Raw genomic sequence first — 21,563 nt, 5'->3', positions numbered from 1 at the left:
TTGTACCTACCTGAAAGAAAAAGAGTCATCGGACTGTGACTGCGGCGAGTTTTTTGTTTACAAACAATGTATTTTGCCCACAATATCTAGATACACCTCATCATCATAGCTCATCATAGCTACAACATGTAAATTATACAATGTAGATTATGACAGATGTGGTTTAACGTTCATCACCATTGTACCTTGGATACAGTAATCATATTTATCATATGAGTAATATTTATCGTGTGGGTCTCATAAGATCGTTGAGCGCAATTCCAATGACTGCATCCCTTTAAAAAGTTCTTGCAGTATGACTATTTTTGAATTGGTATCTTCGTATCTTTTGTCTTGATGTACATAGCGATATTGGGATTTGTCAAGCATGGTGTTTTTTTTTCGTATAGCTTATGAATGAAGCCTGTTACATGTATATTTCCATATTTCTGCGCAACGTGTAATAATGGTAAAGCTTCAAACTTTAAAGTTTTTCCTATGATTTGTGAAATTCTGGGCATGGGTATATGATAAATCAGTTATTACCCAATATTGCCTGTTCCTTGCGACGTATCATTTGTTGTGTGTCAGACACTCAACTTCGCTGCGTGTCTGATACAGCATAAAAGACACTCATGCTGATATGACACAGAAACAGGACCTATTGGGCGATAACCTCTATGTATCATTTCTGTCACAGTACATTTTTGCTATTTATAGATAAAAGCCCATAGATGTAAACATTTCACCAAAATGACTAATGTGTAACATTTCAAATTAAGTTAAAGTAACCGATATATACAAAAACATTTCTGTAAAGGACTTAAAAAGGTAGATTATAAAACATTATGTAAATGGTAAGTGTACAGGGAATACCCTAAGTCTTTACAGATTGTTTACTTTAAAACTTTCAGTCCAGGCAAACTTACATATTTACAAAAACACTACAAATCTTTGCACCAAAAATTATTTACAGTGGTGGATTTAATTGCAATACCAACCAGCCTATGGTTACAGCAGTATCAGATTATGTACAGTATGGTACTTTTGATTTGTATACTTGTCCTTGTGGAATACACTTTCTATTATTGCAATATTGTGGAGCAGAAAGACTTGGTAACAAAGCTTCGATGAGTTTAGGATGGATTTGGTAAATCAAATATAACTGGTTTGTTGATTGGTCTGTATCGGAGGGTGCATGTCGAGGCATTGATATAAGTTGTGTAGCCATCGGATGTCATTCCGTAACCTGTCCAACAAAATATATGGAAAATAGGTAAACATACATAGACACTACATGGCAAATTTATGACAATTGGTTTGAAAGTAGTGGATAACAATTTCCATAACTTTAAACATATGTTGGTATAACTTTCTTGTATCAGGCAAAACTTTAACCTGGCAGAAACTGATGTGAGACAAACTTTTGCAGATTTCTAATTAAAATGAGAAATGAAAATTACCAAGTTGTTATTCCACCAGTCAAAAATTTTTGAAATAAGTACATTCATACCTTCATGTATGTGTCCAAAGATATGATATTTTGGTTTCACTCGTTTCTGAATTGTATTCAGTAATTCCACACAGCCAGCTCTCTGCTCTGACATGGTTTTATCTCCATGACCTTAAAAAAATGAATATTTTGTACAGAACGTCAATAATCTACTAACTTCTAAAATGGTATATACAGGTAATATACATATTATGTATTTATGAGCATATATACAAGAACCATACAGATATTACATGTAGTTCATATTTAATTTATATAAAACTTTACGTGAGTCAGTTATCGCTACATGACTACCGTACCTGTCCTTTTGTTCTACATTGGTACAAATTTTACATCTCCTGGGGACATAATAACTATAAACTTGTTTACCCCAGCATATGAAACTGCAATATTAGATGTATCAAAAGTTACTGCGATTGGTGCTGAAACTATAGGTTCATCGTAATGTCTGACCTAGCTTGGCTTGATTCATGGCTGCCAAATGACTGACAGTAGAGTAACCATTGCTCTTATTGTTTAAAGCCCCAGTATTTGTAACTTTTAACAATTTTTTCATATTTTTGATTAAAATGACATCCTCAGTAAGTGAAAGTAGACCATAATTAATACTGAATCGCATGGTTTGCATGCCCAGCCCGCCTCACGATTAACAGTAAAGGAGTGAAAAATGACTTCTTGTCCGGACCAGAAGTCAGCTTTGTTGACACACGAAACGAAACGTAATCACACCACCGCGCATGCTCAACCACATCTACGCAAGTTTTACTGTGGCGTCCGTAGAAACCATACGCTCTTCGAAAAGGTCTGGTCCATCGAAACTGGAGACTCAGCTAAAAACGCGCGAAAGTTGGGTGAAATACCGGAAAGATATAAATATGTAAGTGTTTACAGATTGTTCCGACTATAATGAGCCGTGCAAACAAACGTCTTGAACAGCTAAACTAAAGACGGAGGCAGTCGATTGTAAGCTTCATGCAAGGCACTGCACGTTGTGACCGATGGTACGGAGATCAAGTTTGCTGAATGAATTGAGAGAGAAAAACATATATGAATAAAAATTAAACACTTCACCATTGTAATCATTGAACTAGTCGTTTCTTCCATTATGGAGTATAATGAAAATTTCGTTGAAAATAAATGACGGGACTGATTCTGCTCCGTCTACTCAAACGAAGTTTTGTGTACGGCCAGGCTACGCTGCAGGCAACACAGCCTATCAACTTCGCATATCGTTGCCGTAATTGAAAACGCTCAGAAAGGAAAAATTGTATCTTGAATGCAGTACAAAAGTCTTACTTATTAAAGTTTAAACGTATTTCAAAATTATATCGAACGTAACGGGTATCTAATCCTCACAAGGACTACAGTAGTACAACAAGTATCGGCTAGCTGCGATGCCATGGAAGTTCGAACACAAGAGAGATCCCGGCCTCACTGCAAAGTCGTCCCCAGTGTGCACCCGGCCGACAGCAAACTAACCTCTTGGTTTGATTCTGTTATTTATATTTTTGTATAAAATTCATAATACATATCTGACTTTCACAACTGTACAATTTGCTCAGGCTGTAGTCTACAGACGATCGGAGGGAGCTAAGGCAGGCCCCAAATTTGCATGGACAATGCCCGGGACAATTAGGCCCTATAGACGCAGCTCGATGAGAAAGTCATTCACATAAACCTAAATGAAGTGATCAATACAAAACTTTTAAACATCACTGGTTCTGAAAATTTATGATCAACGGTTCTGACCTACGGAATTTACACTGCGATTTCGTTTTTGTGTGTTTGGCCAGCTACTAGACCTGTAAGGCTGTACTACATGGAGGTAGTAGACTGTACAAGTGCAGCGGGGCCGGGCCGAGATTGGTGTGGGGCCTGCAGCAAGGTAAAATTGACAGCGTCCATTGCAGAATGCCCCGCGTGTTTAATATCCTTTCTCGTTTGGGAGGAAATTTACCGCTGTATTCAGAATGCCTTTTTACCAGTATAAAAGCTCAGTAACTGATGCATCAAGAGCCAAGAGTCTGTAAATTTCTCGGCAGTAGCTCCATTGTTTTTTTCTAAATTTTCGCTGAGATACAGCAGTGCGTATACTGTTCCCGATCGTTCTGACTCAAGCGTTCACAGCTGTTTAGGGAGCCGTCATTATTTACGACCTGGGGGTCGGAGGAATTACATTAGAAACTCCGAAATTTTGAGTCGCACCCCTGCCAACCATGATGACTTTGAGTAACCCCCTCTCTAACAGAAAGTTTGGCTTACCTGAGCCCATGTAATAATATGTAGATATAAAAGCTCACCTAATAAGCAGTCTCCGACCATATCGTATTGTTAAATTTGGATGGGTAGCATGTCGTTATGGCATGGTTAAATGTCCAAATGGTTGTTGAACTCAAGTCAAATAAAATATACATTTCTATGATAATATAAAGGATGAATTCACAACAGTTCAGTTTTGTCCCAGATCCTGTGCACTTATAGTGATATCTGTCGAGAACATTTCTCCATGACCCAGCCTCTCCTTCCAACCCTGGTAACGACTGCAGAAAACTACTGTGTGACATCATCATCACCACTGTTGATCCTCATCTTTAATGTCGCTTGTGCCATTGCGTACATGAACAACGATATCATTCTCATCGTCACTATCTTCTCTTTCATAATAAGTATTGCCAGTAGTGGCACCTACTTGTAGTTTTTTGCTTTGCTTCATCTAGTTGATATTTATTTGTACTGTTACAGTATTATTTTCTTTTTATTTAATATGTATCAGAGTAAAATATATATAATCAAACTAATCATTATGTCATTGAGGACAGAGTAGACAAAGAAAAAACATTTTGAGCACCCCTTATAACTTTCAATTTTTGAATGACCCCCAGGTCGTAAATACTGACGGTTCCCTTACTTGCTGCCAAAGGCCATCGCGTTCAGTGCATTCTACAGCCTACGTACATTGCCAAACTATGTTGCTTCGATTTCGCAATCACCTTGCCGCTAAAGCGACAATCAGCTGAAATTTATTACTTCAAGTTACTCAATTTTGATAGCTATTTGCCTACAGAAGTGAGCCAAGTGTATATAGTGTCGTCTTGATTTTACATCGGTACCCGGAGTTCTAAGTGACCAACTGCAAGCTGCGCATCGGTGCACTGCCGACTGCAGTTTGAATAATCCGTATATAACGCACACGGTACCAGAATACCGTAGAATGTTAGCCTCCTCTGCCAAAGTTCTGTATCCTCTGAAACACAGTAGCAGTACGTATTTGAACGGAGAAGAACAAAATAAAACCATTCGCAGGTCATTCGGCCGGCGACCATGGGCGATTACCCGGGCAGTGTGGCGTGGCAAGGCCCCAGGATGTTGCAGGCTCTATGATGTCATCAGTATCGGCGTTCTCGATCACGTGCACAGCCTACAAATTGTCAACAAACCCGCTCGGCAATCCAACTCAATCGGGCAATATTTAGCGTTTGTATGTCACTACAGGAGCACAAATTTGGCTTATTTCTTTACTGAACAACATTTCACGATGGATGTAAGAGAATAATGTGTAATTTCGAACATAAAAAAAGGTTAAAAGTTACAAATACTGGGGCTTTAATACTAATGTCAGCAAGGTTCATAAAACAAACAGAGATTTTGACAAATACCAAACTTTATGAAAATATACACTTTAAAGCATTGCATGACGAACATGCAGCAGACACTTTTGAAATATTTGCATCTGTTGTACAAGATTGAATACACATATATACACACTCACACACACACACATCACTCACCTAGGGGAGGTCCATGGGTAATTAAGATATCAATGCCTTCAGGTATTTGTTCCATACGTCCAGCATTGGTTGACCCCTCGGAAGGTTAAAACTCCAGTCAACAAATTCTGGTTGCCTTGGTGGAAAATGTAAGAAAATAGCAAACAATTTATCTAAACATCACACTTACTGTTGGAATATGCATTACTGAGAATTCTTTGTTACCGAACAAAAGTAACACATAAATGATATTTGCTGCTTGGTGACAGAAATTTGGGCAAACCTTTATAACATTTGCAAACATATTTATCATTGCAGGTGGTGGTTGGAGTTCTTGGCACATAATTATAGAGTTTAATCAAAACAATGACACTAGCAAAGTCACACATACAGAGCATGTACACATCAATGGGGGAAAAATCATAAGGTATTCACTTGGAGTGTGTAATGTTTTCTTTGTGACAAAACACATAGAGTATAAACGCAGATCTCTTTACAGCTAAAGATGATATTTGCATTTCCTTACTTGACAATCAGATGTGTTAAATTTGTTTCTACATAATTTGCTAAAGTGGACAAAAACTTGTCACGTAAAGAGTACATGTAGGTGTGTCTTACATAATATACATCGTTTGCATTTCAGAAATTCAACTGAAGTCGCTAGAATCTCCACACTTGAAGTCATTCATAACCTCTTCAAAAGCACTTGGCCAAAATCCCACTTTAATAACAGAGTTGTTAAAATGGCCACCCTCCATACAGTGGTCCTTTTTGCTTAGTCCCTTGTTGTGACCACTATACTAAATGTAGGTTTTCACCGTACAATAGTGAGCATTTGGTTTGACAGTTTATTCAAGACTTACCATGGTGAACCATAGATTCTGAATCCAAGAACATTGGTTTCTGAATCTTCCAAGTAAGTACAATTGGTAAGTTTCAAATACATATCTTTCAGTTCACTTTCATCATATCTCTGCATGCACTCCCAAGATTTGATTGTAACGGGGTCAAAGGACAATTCATGATTACCAGCGATGACAATCTTGTGTTTGTATGGTAGTGTACCTGTGAAGATAATGTAATAAATGACAGAAGTGTTCAGATGAAGTGGAGAATATTTTTGTTTTGTTCATTAAAATCACTTAACCTCTCCCATTGATTAACCCTTTCACCCCCAGTTCCCTGTATACAGGTCCAAGATCACCATTGATAACAATGGTTTTAGGTGAAACCATGGTGGTGAAAGGGTTAAGGGATGAGTACTGCTATTTTTTGTTGATTTTTTCATATTTTTTTTTATGTCAACCATAATGTCTTGCTCTTGCTCTGCAATTCTTTTTTATGCATTAATTTGGCAACACGCCAACCATGTATGTACCGTATCTTGCCTTTTCCTCAAGGTGAATTTTTGAAGACGTTTCCATGCGTTGTCTGGGCCAATGTTATGGCTCTGCTTTTTACTAGTAGAGCAGCTTTTCTGACGACACTTGACCTTACTGTACATATGAGTGTTGGCAAGATATTTTCATTTTGTATGAGTAAAAGAAATCACAAGAAACAAATGTATGATGCACAGTAAAGGTATTAGGAAAATACCACAAAGTATGCACTTGGACAGAGCATTGTGGTTTGCCCTCAGCTTTACATTGGGTGATACACTATATGCTGATGTCCTTGTGTATACTTTGTGGTATTTTCCTAATAATCTCATAATATAACCATAACCAGTAAATTGATATTGTAAGACTAAAGGTATCAGCATATTACTGATGTATGTAAAACACCTACATACATACAGTACTTAATTCATCACTGCAAAGATTACGCACCCCTCGGCCTCATACCAGACATTTACCATGAAAACCAAATGGAAGTGTGTTAGAGAAACACAATGACCTGACACTGACATTTAAACATGTCAAAATGATTTAGAGTACAAAAAAAATCAATTTGATATGCTACTGTAACTTTGATTTACGCAAGAAAACTAAAATGCGTGGGTGTCTGGTAACCAACCTACCTCAGATATTTTTTGTTCGCATTTTCTGAAACCCACATTTGTTTTTATTTTATGCCTCAATAATAAGAAACCAATCACACCAGTACACAAACCTTTGAGTCCATTCAGAAATTTCTGAACTTTTTGGCCCAGTAGCCATGCACTGGTATTCGTAATAGGTAAATTGTCTTGTATTAATGAAAGCTTTCCTGAGTGAGTGGCGTGTCAGTTTGGACACAGCTTATACCCTTCGTATCTCTCAAACATCTGTCCCTCCAAGTCCTCTCTCTTTCAACACTCCATCTTACCCTCACTAGAACATTTCCCTCAAGTAACCCCTCTTGCACTGCCCCCATAATTCTCCCCATCCTCAACATTCAACTTACCTGTTTACTGATAAGTTCAAGTCTACTTTCTGGAGTATTTTCAACTCAGATCTTTTCATGCTGTGCAAGCAATACTACACCACTAGATCTGTGTGGAAATTTGAGAAAATTAGTACAATTGGAGAGTATTTGGTCTTTCTCTTGACTTGTCAACACTCACATGATGCATATTAGCTTATTATGAAAACATCATTACATCAATGTTCTCAACAGCCTTGAAAATTAAATGGATGGATAATTTGCATAACAATATAAATGTAATTTGAATGTTTTCATGACAATACATTCTTTTGTTTGGTTATTAACATATGAATAGATTGTTCAAAAACAGAGAGATGGCAAACCAGTAATCATAATCAGTGTGCCCTCTAAGGACAGGGGAAAAAATAGCGTCAATGACACTGTAGCTCCCATCCTGGACTATTTAGTGTTTGTTCTCTGGTCAGATATTTGAACATGTGTGAAAGGGATAAAGTGCATGAAGTGAAAATACTTAAATGAAATGTACTGGAGACAGTGAAATATGTTTAATGTAATTATTCAGAATATAAAATGGAAAAAATACAGAATTAGATATATCGAATACTGTGATACAACCATTAACTCAACAAGTCATTTACAATGACATAGTCCCCACTTGTAATAGGAGTATTAGTCTTGATGGGGCAGGAAAATGTGGTCATTAAGAAGTATCACTGGAGTGTATATGTTGAGATCTATGGGCACATAGGTCTATGTCGTTGTTCCCAATTTGAACACATGAGGCATGTCTAAGTTATGGTTCTAAATCGGGAAAAAAGATCAGACCTCTAGCAGTATTGGCCAGCCAAGAAATACATATGCGCATTATAAATGAGGTACAAGATGTGACATCTTAAGGTCTAATATCCTATCAAAATTGGAGGGTATAGAACTTGTGGTTACTGAAATATGCTATATATGTATAATCAAGGTCAAAGGTCATCGAGGTCACATGACATTTTGAAAAAAAAATTATATTGCTAATTAATCCCTATATGCCAAAAAATCAGATCTCTAGCTCTATTCGCTTGCCCAGAATTAGATGTGTACATAATTAATGAGGCAAAGCGTGTGTTGTCATAAGGTCTCCCATCCTACTAAATACATTAAGGACATAGCACTTGTGGTTACTTATTTATTGACATAAACATATATTTTAGGTAAAAGGTCATCGAGGTCACATGACATTTGGTCAAAATTTTCTCTACTATAGTTATCCCTATATACCAAAAATCAGACATCCAGCTCTATTGGCTCGCTCAGAATGAGATATGCGCATAATTATTGAGGTACAGTATGTGGCGTCATAAGGTGTCCAATCATGACCAAACATGAAGGGTGTAGCACTTGTGGTTACTGAGTTATGGAAAAATATGTATATTTGAGGTCAAAGGTCACCGAGGTCACGTGACATTTTGTCAAAAAAATTGTTTTGCTAAGTTATCCCTATATACCAAAAATCAGACCTCTAGCTCTATTGGCTCGCTCAAAATTAGATATGTGCATAATTAATGAGGTACAATATGTGGCGTCATAAGGTGTCCCATCATACCATACATGAAGGCTGTAGCACTTGTGGTTACTGAGTTATGGACAAATATGTATATTTGAGGTCAAAGGTCACCAAGGTCACGTGACATTTTGTCAAAAAAATTGTTTTGCTAAGTTATCCCTATATACCAAAAATCAGACCTCTAGCTCTATTGGCTCGCTCAAAATTAGATATGCGCATAATTAATGAGGTACAATATGTGGCGTCATAAGGTGTCCCATCATACCATACATGAAGGCTGTAGCACTTGTGGTTACTGAGTTATGGACAAATATGTATATTTGAGGTCAAAGGTCACCGAGGTCACGTGACATTTTGTCAAAAAAATTGTATTGCTAAGTTATCCCTATATACCAAAAATCAGACCTCTAGCTCTATTGGCTCGCTCAAAATTAGATATGGCATAATTAATGAGGTACAATATGTGGCGTCATAAGGTGTCCCATCATACCATACATGAAGGCTGTAGCACTTGTGGTTACTGAGTTATGGACAAATATGTATATTTGAGGTCAAAGGTCACCGAGGTCACGTGACATTTTGTCAAAAAAATTGTTTTGCTAAGTTATCCCTATATACCAAAAATCAGACCTCTAGCTCTATTGGCTCGCTCAAAATTAGATATGCGCATAATTAATGAGGTACAATATGTGGCGTCATAAGGTGTCCCATCATACCATACATGAAGGCTGTAGCACTTGTGGTTACTGATTTATGGACAAATATGTATATTTGAGGTCAAAGGTCACCGAGGTCACGTGACATTTTGTCAAAAAAATTGTTTGCTAAGTTATCCCTATATACCAAAATCAGACCTCTAGCTCTATTGGCTCGCTCAAAATTAGATATGTGCATAATTAATGAGGTACAATATGTGGCGTCACAAGCTGTCCCATCATACCATATATGAAGGGTGGTAGCACTTGTGGTTACTGAGTTATGGACAAATATGTATATTTGAGATCAAAGGTCATCAGGTCACATGACATTTTGTCAAATATCCGAGATATCTGCGTGAACGGATGGACTCACGGATGGACGAACAGACGGACATGACCCAATCTATAAGCTCACTGGACTTCATCCGTGGGGACTAAAAATTGTGTCACTGCATCCTTTTTGCAATATGAATACGATGAGAAACTAAATTTTTATTTTTTGTGGCCTTATACATGGGAGTCTATGGAGATCTGCCTTATACATGGGAGTCTATGGACGTGTAAACTAAAATATGCAAATTTCACCACGATTTGCCCAAATTTGGGAAAGGTCACTCCTATGCACTTCCATACCAAGTTTCAAATCAATCGGACTTGTGGTTTCCAGGCAGGAGATTTTTTGACCAAAAATGGGAGAAAATTACAAAAAAATTCATGAAAAATAGCAAGTCCAAGATACTGACCCAAGATGTGCACAATCATTTCATGTCAGCCCAAAGTACTTACATGCTAATTTTTCATGTAATCGGCTCAGTAGTTTTTGAGTTTTTTTCAATTTTGACTGTTTTTACATTTTTTCACTTAATTTGCATATTTTTGGCAATGACAACTTCATTTGAACAAAATCTCATCTACAGCCCATCATCCATGTACACACCAAATATCAAGATGAAATGTACAGCGGTTTTGGAGTTTTTGATGTTGACGGACAGACATACAGACATACAGACATACAGACACACACAGACATACAGACAAAAGACATACATACATACAGACATTTCCCTAGCCTATAAGAATAGCTTCCCATTGCCATATATACATATGGCTATGGGAGCTAAAAATTGAGTCAAATTGAAGAAAACTTGATTTCCTGTTTCGTTACACGGCATTCATGAAAATGGTTTTAACTAAAAGTCAGCAGTTGGAAGTATAGCGCCGTCTATGGTCGTATGTCTTTCTCGATTCTTGGAACTCTGGTGTGAGTCAATGAGAAGACAATGAAAACACAGTGGCTGTCTCCTTCCCCTTTGATCGATCGCCAAGAGAAGTTAACTATCGGCACGTATATCACTGCGGACACTTACAGAAATATAGGGCCAAAGTCCCTGAAGCTACTATAGACATGGATACAAAATAAAGTATTTCCTGACTGTATGAAATTATCTCACTAAGGTCATCCTAAGGACCTGTAAACCAAATATTAAAGCTGTCTGACCAGCGGTTTTGAAAAAACAAGCGACTCAACAGTTGACAGAGCTCTGCTGTGTTATGTAGAGAATAACCTTTTGTGACACATGTATTGATGAAGAAGGTGGATATCTTTGATAGCTCATTTCAGGATGGCCTGACCAAAAATGGAAAAAATATCCGTGAAAATACAGATTTGCTTATTTCATCAGACTATATTACCGGTAGTCTATAATAGCAAATAAACGAGAGTTAATTACATTCTAATTAAAGTACACAAGACTTGCCTAAATCAAGATTTACATCATAATAAAACAGCATATCTGTCAGGTTATAAAGAATCTTGAGCTGGTTCTGTCTTTTAATATCAGTATTTTCATCCTATTAACCAAGCACATTTTAACTTTCAAATTAACAATGTAAGTAAGTTCTGTTGAATAAGTTGAGACTGTACGTACTCAGAGAAAGCACACTGAAGAGACAAATGTTTGTAACTTAAGAAGTTCAAGGTCATCAAAAGCATTATAAGGAATCATGTTACACTTTCATTGCACTGTTTACACAGATTGCATAATTGCTATAAATAGCACAAGGAATCTTACAGCCCAGCTTTACCATAAAAACCCTATCACTTTGACCACTCTTTTAATTGACCACTCTATTTTTTTCCTCAAAAAGTAATCCTATTTTATCCTTACCAAGTCAACCATAAATGGAAATTAGAACTTTCTCTATCTCTAGTTATTTCACCACCCTATCATGACAAACTATTTTGAGCAATTTCTTTTAGATAACATAAATGGTGGTTCAGAATGTATCAAAGTTGGGATTCAGGAAAGTTGCCTTTACATGTTTTAATCCTCCAAGATGGTAAGCATTTCACTATGAACTGTCAAAAAAGTTGAACTTTCTGATAATTCCACACTAAAATTATTTTGGCTTTGATGATTTCCTAATTAATTCAATTATTTAAAATCATATTAATTATTTTTTTCTAGATGAATTGATAGGGTTTATACAGTACAAGAATTACATACAATGTCAGTCAAATTTTGCAAAAATGACAAAAAAATTCCTTAAAAATACACATTTGCAAATTTCATCACAATTTGAACAAATCTAAGTTGCGTTATCCCTAGGGACCTGTATACCAAATAACAAAGCTGTCTGACCAGCGGTTATGAAGAAGATTTTTTACCAAAAACACCTTTTTTGGCATTAATTTGCCTATTTTCAACAATATCAAAAATTAAAAAAAGTAGTTTCTCAAACTCATATTTTTCATCTACACAACAAATATCAAATCAGTAAGTACTGCGGTTCTCAAGATATTTGAGTGGACGGACGCCTCACAAACGGACATACATACATACATACATACATACAGACTGACGACGGACGCCGGACGGATACCCATCCCAATAGCTTCTATAGACTATAGTCTATAGTAGCTAAAAACATATTCAGATATTTTTTTTGCCCAAAAACTACAGGGAAACATGTTATCTGTGTAGATTATGAATCTGCTTAGCATTTCTAATCATTGGGAAGCTTTTCTACAGCTGTGTCAGTGACACGTAAGATTACTTGTAATTTAAAATGCACCAGGTTAGTTTTCCCTGCGTCATGATGCGATCATCCTTTTGTGGTTAAATCTGAAATATTACTCGTTGCTAGGTTACATTTTAAAGAGTAAGTCAATTTGAACAATACATAAAAGACATAGACGAAGATATTGAAAGTGACTGAACTTACATATCACTGTCCAAGAAGTTTTCCTTAAATATTGATACATCAACAGATTTCTTTGTTTCTTTCTTGTAAGCTTCAATACACTGAGGTAGTACACTCTGTAGAGAGAAACCAGAGACCAATTGGTTAGTTATGCAGGAGTGTAAGTACTTGATAAACATGGCTGGAAATGTTTCTTGCTCATTTTCTATCAGTAAATCCCCATTGAATTTGGAAACCTTTGATGGAAATGATAGTTGTATTTGATAGTATCACAAACAATTGATGTCCATGATGACCTAAAAGAGTAATCCGTGTACCGTACCTAGTTTGAAAGAAATTGCTCCAGACATCTCTGAGAAATGTGCGTAAGTGGACAGATAGACGGACTGATGCAGGCATGCACAGACACATACACAGATGTACGGATATGACAGTTTGCAATTTGTTCTTTTTTCATGTGCTCACAGAAAATTTATATGAAAAAGTTACATCGTTATAACAAAAAGCATAACCGTTGGCTATGAATCTACTCCTCAATAAAGGCTATTTCAAAATAGAATTAGAAACATTTTTTACACATTTTACACATCAATGAACCCATTTAATGTCACTGAAAACCAACTTAACAGAATTTGCGACACTCAAATGTTATTGTTATGTAAAATTTGTACATACAAATATTACTCTACAGCCTCTTTCAAAAACAAACATTTCCATTCTTAACTTAAGGATGTACAAGCGGTAACATTAATAGTAATGTCATTTCTCTAATTTGTCGATTTTTGAATTCTCCTTTGTAAGTATTATCAAAATGTGTGATAAAATATAGGGGTCACTGCGCTCGTTTGTGAGATACATGATCATGAATTTTGCCATTTATGAGAAAAAATGCTGAGTCAGCATTTTTCACCATTGCATTTTCTATGGACGAAATAATTCAATGCTGTTTATCTCAAAATTTAGCGCGGTGACCATATCATTTTATTTGATCACTATTATTTCTTTCTCTAAACTGAGCTTTGTGCAAATTTTCATGAAAATGACAATAGTAGGAATTGATTTTCCAGCAAATTTCAATGTAATCCTATGGGAAGTGACAAATTCCACGCGCGCGTACTGCTTGTACATCCTTAAGAGTATTAGATTTGACATAGCTACACTGGTTATAATGCTATACATGTATATGTATTCTGTGTGGGAGAGATGATGTTTGGTTTTACAGAGTGTGTCAAGGCACATGTAGTGTGTGAAAGTCAATGAAGTGTACAGGGGGTGTCCAGCTTTGTTTTCTTACATTTTTTTCTGTAGCTCTAGGTTTTTCTCTTCTTCTCGTAATATTCCATGATCTTCACACGTTGTTGCTGGACCAGGCGACCTTTCTCTATATTGAACTCTTCCTCTGCCTAGAAGAGCAGCAAATAGTAATTAACATAAACCTTGTTACATGTACCTGTCTGAACATATTGTAGCAATGTTTTGATGGTTCTTGTACACATTTGATTAAGCAACATATCAAAATATCTTGACCTTTGATTAAAATTGCATTTTTGCTGCAAAATTATTCAAACATTCATGTTTTTCACATATCTAAATCAGAAACTTTCACAAATCAGCAATTTTTGATCATTTTTGGTGAATTTTACCCACAGTTTACATGTACCGGTATATTGACATCAGAAAGATATTATGAAATCAAAGACACTTCTTTACAAATGCAGTGTGAAATGGCAAATATATTTTGACATACTTTTACACTTGACTTAATTTCCTGCATTGTCTAAATATTTAAACAAAGATCAAAGTTTGTGAAAATTTATTTCACTTCTTAAAACAAATGATCATCAGAATTTTGAAATATCTTAGTCTAGGACACACTGCATGTAATTGCAGATTAATTAGAGATACATGTATACCGGTATTTATTGATAGTGCTATTCTCCTTGATGTTATCTTTAACATTTGGAAGATGTAATATCATGCTCCCTTCAACACTGAACACTCAGAAACAAAAAGACTGTTCAGGTTAAGGTACGGTACATGTAGGATGTGCCTTGGGGACAGATATTCAAACTCTTAAACTTTTACAAGATTCTTTTGGGCAACCACTTGTAGGGCTCGAAATTAACTTTTTTTCCTGGTAGTCCACTTGGGCTACCATTTTCTCAAGTTGGTAGCCCAGTGACAGTGGCTGGTAGCCCATGCATATTTTAGTTCAGGGATATCTTTTTTCGTTAACCAGACAAGAAAAGGCTATTTTTCAAGATTCTGCCAATGAAGTGAACTTTCTTGTCATTTGATGTGAATATTGCCCCTTTTAATACCTGAGGAAAAAGGTATAATAGACTATAGTGATACTTAAAAGTTTGGTGACCTATTGATAACCCCTTTCCCTCTCAGATTTGAATGCAAATTTTGATAGTTATCATGACAACGACACTACCTTCTCAGCACTGAGACATACTGTAGCAGGGCTAAAAATAGACCATGGGCTTTCTGTAAGGAGCATAATTTCCGTGTTATTGTGATTGATCCATTACGATATGATCAAAATGCACCGAAAATTTCCTGTGCCTGTGATTTAAGTCCGTCAGTTTGTTGCAAAGTTCCACCGCGTAGCCAGTCATCTTCGTAATTTGCATAACAAAGTCATAGTGCGGCCTTTCTGTTTGACTGCATTTTAAATGGATGCCGTATGTTGTGAGTTGTGAATACCCAATTGAAAGCTAGCCATATTTTAGCTTGTCCCAAAGTGACGGACCGGACATAGCATGCCAAGTACTGACTGAATTCAGGTCCCAGCCTTTGGTAGTCCGTGTGGGCTACAATTTTCAATGATTTTGGTAGCCCCAGAGAAAAGTTGGTAGTCTGTGGACGCGGGACTACAGCTAATTTTGAGCCCTGACTTGTGGAGGCATCATTTTGAAACTTATGGAGTATATAAAATTGTTACCAGCTTAGTTTTTTCTCTAATAGAGATAACACATATATAGCGGCTATTTTGCATTTCAAATGTCAGTAAATATTGGATAATTTGTTTCTCTTGTACTCAAATTTGCATGGTAACCCCCCGGATATTATTCTTGCTTTCAAAAGAGAAATGAAAATGGTTGAAAGTTTGAACGAAAGTTTACATCTTCATTTCTGAGGTGTGAACTTCCTCAATCAGCAATAGTGGGATCAAATTATGATTTGATTTTGCATAATAATCTAGAAACTCCTGCTACAGCAAAATTTGGTAAACTCCTGTACGATTAAAACAAAATAGGGTAAGAGGTTTTAAATAGGGTTAGCCTGGTTACTGGAAGCAGACCGTGACGCTATTTTGATTTGGCATAATTGATCATTGATCCTATTACTAGTATATTAGCCTAACTGTGGCACAGATCTTCAAGTTAACAGCTTCTTGATTGCAGTTCAGTTGGACTCAAATTTTTAAGTTCACTTCTGAGACTCCTTGGTTAATGAGTGAAGGCACAACAATTTTGATAATGCCATCAAAACTGATGTATTGCAGCCACATAACCAATCTTATGCATTACATAGACTGTTAGAAGTCAGTAATATATGAATGCGGACATGAATACTTCCAACAGTCTCAAAAACCAAGCATGGCATTTCACATATGTACATACAAGTGAACATACCTTTGCGTCAATTTCTTCGGCCTTTTCATTGGCTTCCTGGTCAATGAAGGCCATCATATGTTTGATCTGAAACACAACATTTCAAATGGGTTAATTTTGGTGCTGCAAATGGTCGGAAGTAACGCGATGCTGGTAGTAAAAAGTGTAACACACTTTTGCTTGGTACGAACACCCGCATGTTTGCCGGCCGGTAGCTCTGCATGGCAGGGCTGTGTGTGTAGCCTAGCTGCAAAATTGTAGCGCTACGGTGAGGCGGTCGGTGAATTTTGGTTTTTGCGACTTCGCTCACCAGTAGCGCTACAAGGCCGATGGCCCTGGGGAGTATCATATAAGCGCGTCGTACTCGACCAGGCGTTTTGATGTGGAATGCAACATATTTACTGCATTTGGTCGTACCGATTTATCACTACTGAAGACTAAACAGTATACTGCACTAACTTTGTCATTTATGGGGTTTGGAATTTGTTCAAACACGACGATCGCGTTCTGAAAACATTGAGCGTGGGGCGTCGGTGTTTGTGGGAGCCGCCCATTACCGGAAGTTGGTAATGACATTATAAACACATTGTGAATGATACTTTGAGAAGGCTCTGCCTTTTGATTCAGACATGCTGAGTATTACACAATATTGAGTGGCAATGGGTGACTGAGTCACCCGAAAATTATACACAAAAAATTTTTACCATCTTATCCTTGAAGGTCTGAAAAAGAAACTGAGGTATTGAAGAAGAAACCAAAGTTACAGGTAGTCCCTAATAGTCAGTCAGCCAAGACGTCATTTGCATGCAACATATCACCAAGCATTGGGACAGTTACTTTTCTTGGCCTTCACTACTTTTTCATGAGAGGGTGTGTCAACTCTTCCTGTTTCCAGTCTGTGTAGTGATTTTGTCTTTATACAATAATGTGATTGAAAGACTTGTCTTTGTTATTATATGGTTTTTTCCTTGCAGAGACATATTGAAGACTCTGTCAGATACGTTGCAAAAGCCAGAATGTATTGGCAATGCTGATCTAGCAACACATGGCATGGCTCATTCCATGATTTCATCAGTAACCACAATCATGTTAGCTGTAGCTGAGAAGAAAAGGGGACTCTGCCTCTCAGCCCTGGTAAGTAAGTATACAGTCAAATTTAACAGTTTGGGCTGTATACAGGACCATATCTCAACACAAAGTCATGTCGTCACTACGCTGAGGGATGGATCTCCCTATCATCACCACATTTCAAAACAGATTACAAAGCTTCACGCTGAACTGGCGGTGAAACACCATTTGAGGTAGCATGTTAGGTTCCAGACTGCTTAAAGAGGCACTCCCATTTGGTAACATTTTTAAAACACATTTTTTTAATGCCAACGGTCGATATTTGACGTGGCGACTGCGTGCGGATCGCGAGATATCGATAAAAACATGTCATTTCCCGAGCGTATTTTTCACATCCCGAAGTTTTACGATCGTTCCTGATTATGACGCGAAATCCACCTAAGGTTTGTTGTTGTGCTGATTGACGATATTCTAGGGAGTCCATAATAAGTTCGAACGACGCAATTTTACCTCCCACTGCGAAGACTTTATATACAGCATTATTCCTTTACCACAGGTCAGTTTTTGAAAACTTCTTCTTAGCTTTGTCGTTGTCATTATTCTGAATCAGTTGTATTATATTTTTAACCTATACCACATAAACATAACCTTTTACGTGCTAAATATTAGCCGCCTCCGATGACTACATTTTGTCGTCTGCCACACAGTACGTGTGGTTCGCCGCGCGCGTGGTATGCGTCTATGCATACCACGCGGTGGCCGCTATGTATTAACCGCACGTTAACTGGGCTAGTCACCTATGCGATTTCTGGTGGAATGAGCAAAAATTGGTTTTCGTTTTATCACAAAGTCAGTAAGACTCAGCTTTCTCCCATGGGGCATGACCGATCACCGAGGCAAGTGGTACTGTGGCGTACAGCAGTGTCAGTGTAGACTCGTAGTCCATAGCTTAGTTGACAATGGCCCCAGTGAAGCTGAATTCAGGTGGGCCACCGGAATTCAAACTTTTACTTTTTTGAAGACATGTTTTATCAATATCTCACGATCCGCGCGCAGTCGCCACTTCAAATATCGACCGTTGGCACTAAAAAAATGTGTTTCAAAAATGTTACCAAATGGGAGTGCCACTTTAATGTACTTTGCCATATTATTGATAAAGTTTACATGTGATGAACTGTGTTCGAGATTTGAGTAAAAATGAGTGGAATTTGATGATATCAACATAAAAAAGTTTGAGTCACGCTTGACAAGGAAATTTCCCAAACAATAGCAGGTCATTAAACATCCTGATACCGTAAAATAACGTGTCTCAGTGTTTTGAGAACTGCTTCAGCTATGAAAATTTGATGGATTCCATTCATGCTTTCTCTAGTTACACTCATTTGAATAATGAGTTATGCATTTTTCCCCTAGAAATCATGAGATTGGCATTCATAGTATGAAGTTATGGATCATATCACCCAAGGTATGAGGGGTTTAATTACATCAAATACAATAAGCAGTGTTAATACATTCCAAGTCATGCTGAAAATTTTTTGAAACTCCTGAAAATTAAAAGTACTGGAAATGCCTGGGAAATCACTCGCTGTGATTTGATCACTCATGTAACTTTTACACTTTGAATCATGTAGTTGTATAGAGGTGGATATATTTGAGTGTAGTAAGAACATTTCTATGAACCAATTTTAATAGATCCAATGAAATACCCAGTACTGAGCTTATCAATATGAGTATAATCAGCATTGTTATTGTTGAAAAATGTGTATTCAAGTCCAGACTAGAATTCATTTGTCAACAATAACAATGGTCATTACATGTATACAGGCTATATTGACAAGCGGAATATTGGGCATTTTAAGCATGGTTTGTGATTAGGATAGTAGTTTGTACACAGAACTAGAATAATGAAAAATAGTCAAAAGTTACAGCTAATGGTCCCTTAAAGGGACAATAACCACATTGATGATTTTAACTTTAGCTGCCAACTTTAAGGTCACATATCAATACCTCAGCCAATTTACTATGTGATTGATGCATGGGCCTTTTAATTCCACAGTAGGATTACGACCCATGTTAGCATTTGGCCTTTTAAATTCCACTATGTGGTTTAGTATAGGGGTCACAGTAACGCCTGACTTTTTCACAATGGTTGTCAAAGGGATAAAAACAGTAACATTTCTTGAAAAAGTTGTTTTCAACTAACGTTCAAAGCCCCAATATTTCTCATTTTGACCATTTTTATCATCAAAAATTTTCTTGTTTATTTTCCATACATTCATCTTGGAATACTACATAGTGAAGATATAAGCAAGATTTTTGCTGCTGTAGCTACATACAAACCCTAAATATTACATGTAACAATTGAAATGGCCTGTGGGTTTGTTCACAACACAAATGATACGTGAATTTTGTGAGTTTCTTCAACGTGTCACTAGATTTGGGGTGACCAACCTCTTCCGGATTGGTTCCATGAACGTTATGCATGGCTGAATCTGTGTACATTTGATTGACCAGGCACAAGTATTAGTAGGTTGGATTCGGTATGTCAACAAAACCTAACTTACTGCCCGGACAGAAAATCATTCTTCAGTCGTTGTATTGCAAATTGAGTCTTTTTATGAACAGGACTATTCATTGAAACTGCACGATTGAGCATCAGTTATCATCTACTTTTAGAAATTGAAGATACTGTTTCAAACAAAAATATGTCAAAATGTGAAATACTGAGGCTTCAAATGGTGCAACTGAAAAATTCAAAGTTGCTTAATTAAACCAATCCGAGGTCATTCTCTGATATTGGAGCAGGAACTGAAAAAGCCCTAAAACCATAATTTACTGTAGTGTTCATTAAATCTCACTGAGGATTTTGAAACTTCTTTATTTCTGTTGCAGGTAACCAGTGCTAATCCATTGAAGCAGATGTGATGTGTTCAGATTCCTTGTACAACCATAAAGGATGGGATCTACAAAATTCACTTTTTCCACCAATCGAATTCTTTCAAGCTGTTGGCCACGTTTTTTAAAATTCTATGCAGGGGACTATTACAATATTCTCATCGCGATGTTACAAAAGCACGTATCAGTTTCTCTGTGGAATTCTTGTCAATCAAACAACGAATTTTGCTAAAACTGTACAAAGATAAAAGAGCAGATTTACAAATACTGTTGACTTGCTGACACTAAATCGAGGCCTTCCTCTGCATTGTTAGTACAGAGGAAAATATTTGCTGTGAAGCTTACATTTCTTTTAAAAAAATACCGTTTTAAGAGGTATTGAAAACTACTGGACCAAAGTTGTGTTATTTGACAATAAAAGACAGTCCAATGTAATTGACAAACACTCTGTGTATGTGTGTATGTGTAACTTTTTTTAATGTCTGTTCATAGCTACAAACAATTCACTGAAAATCTCTCAAAAAGTTTACAATTAATATTGTTACATTAACATCACATCAAAGAAATGATCATTTCCCCCACTTGGTTTCCTCATTATTGCGAGCTCATCAGGGGTAATTGCTGTGCTGTAAATCTGACCTGAATATGGCAGAAGGTACATGAATATAACAAAGTTAAAAGGAGAGTTGAAAAAAGCATGTGTTCTTTTCTTTGCATTTAACACTTATCATTACGCTATTGGTTGAGCAGATATCAAAGTTGACCCCCTAATTTTTTAGCCTTATTTTCTTGCACATAGCCAATATAATTTATTCTGAAAGTTTCAACAAAAGTTTAAATCTGAAAATGGCACAAATAGTTTAAAATGTGCCAATTTCACAAAAATTGAAGTACTTA

The 21,563-nt window shown here is 36.8% G+C and overlaps 1 protein-coding gene and 2 long non-coding RNA genes across 3 annotated transcripts; 1 reads left to right on the top strand and 2 right to left on the bottom strand.

The window, feature by feature from the left end:
* Positions 1-994: 994 nt before the first annotated feature.
* On the bottom strand, positions 995-6,262 carry LOC139115636 (metallophosphoesterase MPPED2-like). Its single transcript, XM_070677911.1, has 4 exons — positions 6,123-6,262; positions 5,281-5,395; positions 1,493-1,603; positions 995-1,228 (listed from the first exon to the last, which is right to left on the bottom strand). Exons 2-4 carry the CDS (start codon positions 5,333-5,335, stop codon positions 1,116-1,118), a joined length of 279 nt encoding a protein of 92 aa, XP_070534012.1. The 5' UTR covers positions 5,336-5,395; positions 6,123-6,262; the 3' UTR covers positions 995-1,115.
* A 6,839-nt stretch (positions 6,263-13,101) lies between these two features.
* On the bottom strand, positions 13,102-16,843 carry LOC139147263 (uncharacterized). Its single transcript, XR_011555681.1, has 3 exons — positions 16,725-16,843; positions 14,375-14,483; positions 13,102-13,196 (listed from the first exon to the last, which is right to left on the bottom strand). It is a non-coding gene; the product is annotated as an uncharacterized lncRNA (long non-coding RNA).
* Positions 16,844-17,680: 837 nt separating this feature from the next.
* LOC139147256 (uncharacterized) lies at positions 17,681-21,054 on the top strand. The gene is made up of 3 exons (XR_011555680.1): positions 17,681-17,837; positions 19,185-19,236; positions 20,664-21,054. It is a non-coding gene; the product is annotated as an uncharacterized lncRNA (long non-coding RNA).
* The last annotated feature ends 509 nt before the right edge of the window (positions 21,055-21,563 follow it).

Source organism: Ptychodera flava, chromosome 2 (genome assembly GCF_041260155.1).
Source record: "Ptychodera flava strain L36383 chromosome 2, AS_Pfla_20210202, whole genome shotgun sequence".
Taxonomy (NCBI): Eukaryota; Metazoa; Hemichordata; class Enteropneusta; family Ptychoderidae; genus Ptychodera; species Ptychodera flava.
This window is presented reverse-complemented; position numbering and strand designations above follow the sequence as displayed.